Below are 8,928 nucleotides of genomic sequence, written 5' to 3' on the forward strand. Positions count from 1 at the left end.
TTTTTTTTTTTTTTTTTTTTTTTTTTTAGGTAGGCTTTTTTAAATATTTTATTTTATTTTTTTAGTTTTTGGCGGACACAACATCTTTGTTTGTATGTGGTGCTGAGGATCGAACCCTGGCCGCACGCATGCTAGGCGAGCTCGCTACCGCTTGAGCCACAACCCCAGCCCCAAAGAAAATATTCTTACAAGTAAATGTTTTCATAATTGTGCTGTGGGGGCAGAGAGGAGGAGATAATTATGTATGAAGAATGGTAGGAATGACAAGATGATGGGATTATGGAATTGTAGGCAAAACAGTATACACACACACACACACACACAGAGCATAGTTATGGCAGAGTAAAAATATCCCATTTTGGGGACTCCTGAAAAAAGCTACTTGTGGATGAAGTCTGGCATGGACCCAAGTGGGAGGTGTGTGAGACTAGAGGAGGTAGAAAAGGTAAACAAAAGGAGGAGTTTTGCCAAAGTTGAGGATCTATTTTGTGAGTCTTTTGGAACTATATTTAAGAGTTTTGTTTTTTAATTTTTTTTTAGTTGTAGATGAACATAATATTTATTTGTTTTTATGCAGTGCCTGGGATTGAACCCAGTGCCTCATACATGTTAGGCAATCCCTCTACCACTGAGCCACAACCGTGGCCCCTAGAGTTTGGGTTTTAATTATCAGATGGTTTTTAATCTGAAAAGTCTCTCTTCTGCACAATAGTCATTCCAGATATACACCTTAATTATAATATTTTACACAACCAGTTTCATTTTGTAATGGAGTAGCATTTGTCTTGTTCCCTTGCACTGTGTAACTTGGACAAATTACATAAACTCTTTAACTCTGTTTCCTTCCATGTGAAAGGAGAAAAATACCATATTTCTCTGGGTGTTATGGAAAAATGAGATAAAGTTATATGAAAATACCTAGCATAAATTCTTGGTACATAAATAGTTAGTTTTGACTATTGTTGATATTCCTAGCTTCCATCTTAGAGTAAAATAGTGTTGAATGCTTATCTTTATGTTCTACAATGGTCCCTCTGGTTAAGGGTATTAAATTGGAGATGAAAGGCATGAAAACCCTTGTAGTTTCTTGTAGTCATCTTAGGTAAAATGATGCTGTTGGTTGAGTTAGTGATGGCGAGGACAAAAAGGAAGAGTTGAATGAGAGGCAAAGAATCTGATTAGTTCTAAATTGTGAATTCCCCAATTTATGGATTTTTATTGACTATGTTGTGGAATTGATTGTATTTGAATACTACTTAAAGAATCACTGTTTAATTTCATTATTCTCCAAGTATATCACAAACTGAATTATATGTGAAAATGCTTTTCATAGATGGCTAATCATTTGTAGTGCAGGCTGATTATCCCTAATCTGAAAATTCAAAATCTGAAAGATTTTGAGCAGTGACACAATGCTCAAAAGTTTCAGATTGCAGCCAGTTACAGTGGTACATCCCTGTAATCCTACTGGCTTGGGAAGCTGAGGCCGGTGGATTGTGAGTTCAAAGACAGCCTCAGCAACTTAGCAATGCCCTGAGCAACTCAGCAAGACCTTGTCTCTAAATGAATTATTAAAAAGGGATGGGGATATGGATCAGTTGTTAAGTGCCCCCTAGGTTCAGTGCCTGGTACCAAAAAAAAAAAATAAAAAGTTTTTAGATATCAGATTAGGGACACTTAGCAGATAAATTTTGTGCATATTTTCTATATCCAAAATACTCTGAAATCTGAAACATTTCTGGTCCTAAGGATTTTGGATAAGGGACATTCAACCTGTACATTATTCTTGAAAAACTTTAGTCAGTGAAAGTGAATTCTAGTTCTTTTCTGACCTTGTCTTAATTGTCTTTTAAATCTTGTGATTAAGCTCAAGGTTGCACTCTGGCCTTTGTTGGATCAATTTAAACTTTGCAGACTCTGTATCACCTTAAAAATGTATATTCTTTTATTTCTTTATAGATAACATGGTTAGAAGGCCATTCCTTGGCACAGACAGTATTTACGTGCCTTTATATTCATAATCCAGACTTTATAGAAGATCCTGCCATGAAAGCTTTTGCTCTGGGAATCTTGAAAATCTGTGACATTGCAAGGGAAAAAGTAAATAAAGCAGCTGTTTTTGAAGAGGTAAGAATTTGTATCATTAAAATTCTTAAAGCACTTAGATCATTTAATTCTCTGTATATTTAAATTATTTTATCTTGAATATTTTTGCCCACCTATATGGTTATGAATGGTATTTAAAAACATTGCTATTGCTGGGTGTGGTGGTTTAATGCCTGTAGTCACAGCTACTCATGAGGCTAAAAATGGGAGGATTGCTTGAGCCCAGAGAGTTCAAGACCAGCTTGAGCAACAGCCAAATGCTGTCTTAGGAACTTTGGCTAATGTAATACAGATTTTTTTTTTTAAAGGGCTTTTATCTTATTATATTTCCTCTATCAATACCATTCATCGAGCATCTGTTGTATATAAAATAGCATTCCTGGTTTTTTTTGTTTGTTTTTGTTGGTACCGTGGATTGAACAAACTGGGGGCATTTAACCCCTGAGCCACATCCCCAGACCTTTTTTATTTTGAGATAGGGTGCTCAGGGCTGATCTAAGTTTCTGAGGCTGGCCTCTAGTTTGTGATCTTCCTGTCTCAGCATTTTGTAATCCCAAACCACAGGAATTACAGGTGTGTGCCACCATGCCCAGCTTAAGTGGTATTCTTCATATTGTGGATATTCACACAGAAAGTAGAAGAGATAGCCCTTACTCTCAAGACTTTTACAACACAAAAAGGCTGGCTGTACTCTCTCAGTCTTTTGATAAGAAGCAGCTAAGAAAAATAAGAGTATGAAGAATATTTTAGATTATAGACATTTTCTTCAAGTTTGTTCTGAGTACTCACTGAAGGAAGTATTGTGAATTTTAGGCAATTTTTTTTCTCCTTATAAAAAACAAGGCTTCACATACTGATAATTGTAAGGGAAAATGTGATCCCATTTGAAATTATTGATATTTATTTTTGTTGAATGCTTTTATTTGTTGAAATTAAGTTCCTTTTTAATGCTGTTACTGATCCAAAATAAGTACCTTAGGCTCCAGCAGTGATTCAGTACAGAATGTGTAAAACTTACCCAAATTTATATTACATATGTGGGAATAGTTAAATATATATCCAGTGTGGTTGTCTACATTTGAATGTATGGGTTGTGAGTTGTTTGGAACACAGTTTTTGAACCATCATTGGTTGTTTAGCTAAATACTTGTACTGATGTGAGTGTCATTATGGAAGATCTTATCCATTTAGTTGGAATTTAAAAAAAGATCAGATTGAGTTAATACATAAGAAGAGAAATACAAATTTAAAAATATATATTTGTATTCTCAAGGGATACCTGAAAGGACATCAATCAGTGGGTCAGAATATTGATTGAATAAATATTCCTGGAATAGTGGGTTAGCACTCTTGAAAATCTTTATCTTCATTTTACATCAAGGTAAATTTCAGAAAGATGAAGTATTTTAACTATAAAAAACATTTTTAAGCCAGGTGCAATGGCAGACGCCTATAATCCCAGTGGCTTGAGAGGCTGAGGCAGAAGGATTGCTCGTTCAAAACCAGCCTCAGCAAATTATCGAGGCCTTAAGAAACTCAGCAAAACCCCTCTCTCTAAAATACAAAAAAGGGCTGAGGATGTGGCTCAGTGGTTGAGTGCCCCTGAGTTCAATCCCCAGTACACACGCGCACAAAAAAATTTTAAATCAGGAAGAGATAGTGGCAGAAAATGAAATGTCCTTTAGCATAAAATGTTTAATCTTGCCTAACAAGTGCAAGTTAAACTGAGGTACCTGGGTTGGGGATGTGGCTCAAGTGGTCGTCTGCTTGCCTGGCATGCGTGGGGCACTGGGTTTGATCCTCAGCACCACATAAAAAATAAAAAATAAAGATGTTGTGTCCACCGAAAACTAAAAAATAAATATTAAAACAAATTCTCTCTCTCTCTCTCTCTTTAAAAAAACAACAACTGAGATACCATTTTTTACACATCACTGACCAATATTAGAAATTTTCTATAATACATAGGTTAATGAGGATGGGAAAACAGGCACTCACATGCTGGGGGGGGTCGTGTGTATGAATGATAGGGTCAGTCATTTTCCCTCCTTTTTAATCCTAAAGAACATTATTTGTAAATAATTTCAAATTAATAGTAGTTTAAGTAATGACCTGAAAAACGCTATATATTCCTTATATAGCCGCTAATAAATATGTTGTCCCTTTGATTTTTTTCACTTTTTCTCTTACATATCTTATATATATATTTTATTTGTGTGCTTTCCCCCTCCTGAACTGTTGGAGAGTAAATTGCACATAGTTCCTACCTCTTTCCCCCAAACATCTCATTGTGCATCAGCCTCCAAAAATCTGTAATAATACTACTGAGTGCTGTGGTGCATACCTATAATCCTAGCTACTTGGAGGCTGAGGCAGGATTGCAGATTTGAGGCCACTTTGGGCAATTTAGTGAGATCCTGTATAAAAACAAAAAATGAAAAAAGGGTGGGAATGCAGCTCAACAGTACTTGCCTAGCATGTATGTATAAGGCCCTAGGGTTCAATCTCAGTACCATGAAACAGCGAGAAAGAGAGAAATATTTATAGTATTCATATTCTGTGTCTGCCAACTAATCAGTTTTTCTTAGTAATTTGCCCAACGGTATAAAATTGAGTCTGGAATTATATCCTGCATTTAATGCATATCTGTTTAGTACCCTTTAGTATCTACAGATCCTCAGCTTTTCTTTGTGTCTAATGGTGTGGATATTTTTGAGGGACACAGCCTTCCTCTGCTTTCTCTCTTTTTTAGGGGGTGGTGGTGTAGGGATTGAACCCAGGGGTACCGAACCACTGACCCACATCCCCAGCTCTTTTTTTTGTATTTTATTCAGAGACATGGTTTTGCTAAGTTGCTTAGGACCTGGCTAAATTGTTGAGGCTAGCTTTGAACTCTCAATCCACCTGCCTTAGCCTCCTGAGCTGCTGGAATTACAGGTGTGCGCCAACATGCCCGGCTGTTTTCCCTCTTTTTAATAGAATGCACTTTGGATGGGATTTGTGTGCTCTTTCCTCATGACTAGATTTAGATTATGTATTTGTGGATGGAACAAAAGTTATGTCCTATATTTCTCCACTCTATGTGGAGGCATAGAGTGTCCAACATTCCGTTACTGGTGGTAGTCCTTTTGATCAGTCAGGGTGTTGTCCATTACTATATGATTACTGTTTTTTCCCCTTCTCTTGGAGCAATCTGTTGGGAAACACTGTAAGATCATAAAAATATCTTGCTCATTAAAGTCTCTCCCCCTAGATAAAGCATTTGTTCGTGATACTTTTCTGAACTGATCTTAACTGTGATGGTTGAAAAATGAGGATTTTTCTAACTCTGGTATTCCTTTCATATATATCAGTTGACAGTTTTCATTGTAAGCAAGACGTGTACTTTTTGAATGTGTAAAATGATATAACTTTTTTGGGCTGGGGATGTGGCTCAAGAGGTAACGCGCTCGCCTGGCATGCGCATGGCACTGGGTTCGATCCTCAGCACCACATAAAAATAAAATAAAGAGTTGTGTCCACTGAAAAATAAATATTAAAAAAAAATTCTCTCTCTCCTCTCTCTCTCTTTAAAAAAAATGTTATAACTTTAAAAGAGCAATATGGCAATATTATAAGTTAAAATGCACATATTTGACTCAGCAGTTTTACTTCTAGCACTTTATCCTGAAAATATCTGTACAAGGGTATTAATTATAGTGTTGCTTATAATAACTAAAATCTGAAAACTACCTCTATCAATAAAGGACTCAAATAAAAGATGCTATAATAGTAGTAGAGTGCTTACTTACCACATGCAAGGCCTCTGGTTTGATACCCAGCACTGCAAACAAAACAAAACAAAAAAAACCTAACTGCATATCATTGAGTAAATGCTGCCTCTTAAGAGGAAGTAGATTTGTATGTACAGATAAGATCTCCAAAAAAAGAAAAATCAGGTGTAGAAAAGCATATCTACCTTGCTACTTTTTTTTTAAAAAAAAAAAAAAAACAAGGAGATAGTTCAATCTTCATACACAAGAGATAATGGGTACTGAGGGTTGGGGTATATTCCTATTTGTACTAAATATATCAGTAAGAGTTTTAGTAGTAAAGTTTTTATTTTTTACTTTTTTAAAATAAACGTTTTAATACTAGAAGAAATTGTAATTGGTATTCTGTATGTATGATGGATGAAGGACATAAACATGGGAGAAAATTTAACCTTAGCATAATTCAGGAAATGCAAATTAAAATAATTGGTAGTTCACTTTTCATCTGTAAAATTTTTTATATGAGAACATTAATGATGGAAAGGATGCGGGGATGCATTAATACAGCTGTTTTGGAAAGGAGCTTAACAGTATGTTTACCAAGAGTCGTGAACGTGTTAATGACCCTTAAACTAGCTACTTCACCTTTCGAACTCAGCCTGAGCCAGGTGTGGTGGCACATGCCAGTAATCTCAGCAACTCATGTGTCTGAGGCAAGAGAATTGCCAAATTCTAGGCCAGCTTCAGCAATTTAGTGAGATCCTTCAAGATATAAAAAATAAATAAATAAAAAGGTCCGGGGATATAGCTTTCCGGTAAAAGTGCCCCTTTACCTTCAGTTCCCAATACCAAAAAAAAAACAACAAAAACAAACCCCACTCAGGCTGAAAGAAAGAATTAGATGTATGGACACTTTGTGCCTAAAATATATTAGTAAGAGTTTTTAGTAGTAAATAATTAAAATCAACCAAAGTGCTACTGTTAGGGTTGTGGTTGAAATAAGTTATGGATAACTTATTACATATAGTTTATTATACATGTAGAATATATAACTTTTAGTTTGACATTAAAAGATTTAAAAAACAACATTCAGTGTGACCAACTTTGTAAAATAAAACTGGAAAGAAATATAACCAAAGATTAGTCCCTGGGCTGGAAAAATTTTATTTTTCCTGTTTTGCTAAACTTTCATATTTTCAGATTTTTTTCTTAATTTTATAATTAGGAAAAAAGGTGATTGCCTGGCAAAAGTCCTTATGACATCTGATAAAATAATTTACTTAATTGATCTTATTTAATCATTCTCGAATCATTTTATTATTTAGGAATGATTTAATGAATAGTGAGCAAATTATTCATTTGCTTGAAATGTATGCTTCTGAAGTTCCTTGTTGCTGCTATATCTTGTTCTGGGATATGTCTCCTAAACATTTTTCTTAGTATCTTAAGTCACATGTGCAAAATGGGAACCACAGTTCCCCTATGAAACCACTTATCTTCTTGTGTTCTGTGTTTTGCAAAATGAAATTGGTACAGTTATCTTAGATTAACTTATTTTCTCTTTACCCCTTAATTACAGATTCCTCTGTTTTGACTGGAAAATATCTTTATCCTGTTTTTTTCTTTGCTTTCATTTTCCCTTATAATTGGCTTCAGGTTTTAGATTCTGTGAAAATTTCTGAACTCTTCTCTCTGATCCAGTCTTTTCTGTCAGATCCATTCTCTACCTGCCCACCAATTATCTTCCAAAAAACAAGCTATACCATAGTTTGGTTATTTAAAAATTTTTGCGTGTGTATGTATGTGTGTGTGTTTGTTTATTGGTATCAGGGATGGAAACCAGGGGGGCTTACCACTGAAGTACATCCCAAGTCTTTTTATTTTAAGATAGGGTCTTGCTAGTTGCCAAGGGTTCCCCACCTTACTGGGAGGCTGGCCTTGAACTTGAGATCCTCCAGCCTGAACCCCAAGAGATTACAGGTGTGTGCCACTACACCCTACTGGTATGTGTTTTAATTAAAAAAAAAAAAAATTCTGTGTATTTAAAAAGTGAAATAGCTCATAAGATTTATAAAGAAAAATATTCATTTCCATGTTTCTGAATAAGTTTATATTCTTATTGGGTTTGAGGGTTTCATAATTTTAGGTATGCTATATCAGGATTTAGCATTTACAGATAATTCCTTTGCCCCAAATATTAATTCAACTTTTGGGTAAATTATAATTTAGTGCTAAAGGTATTATTATTATTGATGGTGGACTGGTCAAAGTAGTCCATACTTACACTTCCTTTTTTTCTACAAACTTTTTCTTGGAGATCATGGTGTCTCTTTTGTGTGTTTTTTTTTTTTTTATGTACTTTTATCTAATTTTGGCCCTCTTATTGTAAAATATATCAGGTAATCTAACAGTTGTATACATATTGCATACATAAGAAATGCCCCTCTTTTTTTTTTTTTTTTTACATTTTTTTTATTGGTTGTTCAAAACATTACAAAGCTCTTGACATATCATATTTCATACATTTGATTCAAGTGGGTTTTGAACTCCCAAATTTTACCCCAAATACAGATTGCAGAATCACGTCGGTTACACATCTACATTTTTACATAATGCCCTATTAGTAACTGTTGTATTCTGCTACCTTTCCTATCCTCTACTATCTCCCCTCCTCTCCCCTCCCCTCCCATCTTCTCTCTCTACCCCATCTACTGTAATTCATTTCTCTCCTTGTTTATTTTCCCATTCCCCTCACAACCTCTTATATGTAATTTTGTATAACAATGAGGATCTCCCTCCATTACCATGCAATTTCCCTTTTCTCTCCCTTTCCCTCCCACCTCATGTATCTGTTTAATGTTAATCTTTTCTTCCTGCTCTTCCTCCCTGCTCTGTTCTTAGTTGCTCTCATTATATCAAAGGAGACATTTGGTATTTGTTTTTTAGGGATTGGCTAGCTTCACTAAGCATAATCTGCTCTAGTGCCATCCATTTCCCTGCAAATTCCATGATTTTGTCATTTTTTAGTGCTGTGTAATACTCCATTGTGTATAAATGCCACTTTTTTTTA

General features: G+C 35.1%; 1 protein-coding gene across 4 annotated transcripts in view; it reads left to right on the forward strand.

Annotated features, from left to right (window-relative positions):
- Positions 1-8,928, forward strand: part of Naa35 (N-alpha-acetyltransferase 35, NatC auxiliary subunit) — a 110,228-nt gene that overhangs the window by 20,436 nt on the left and 80,864 nt on the right. For all 4 annotated transcript variants that reach the window (XM_015506069.2, XM_048800458.1, XM_048800456.1 and 1 more), the window contains exon 6: positions 1,960-2,127. In XM_015506069.2, the coding sequence (XP_015361555.1) occupies positions 1,960-2,127 (168 nt within the window). The remainder of the gene's footprint in view (positions 1-1,959; positions 2,128-8,928) is intronic.

Source organism: Marmota marmota, unplaced genomic scaffold (genome assembly GCF_001458135.2).
Source record: "Marmota marmota marmota unplaced genomic scaffold, marMar, whole genome shotgun sequence".
NCBI classification, from domain to species: Eukaryota; Metazoa; Chordata; class Mammalia; order Rodentia; family Sciuridae; genus Marmota; species Marmota marmota.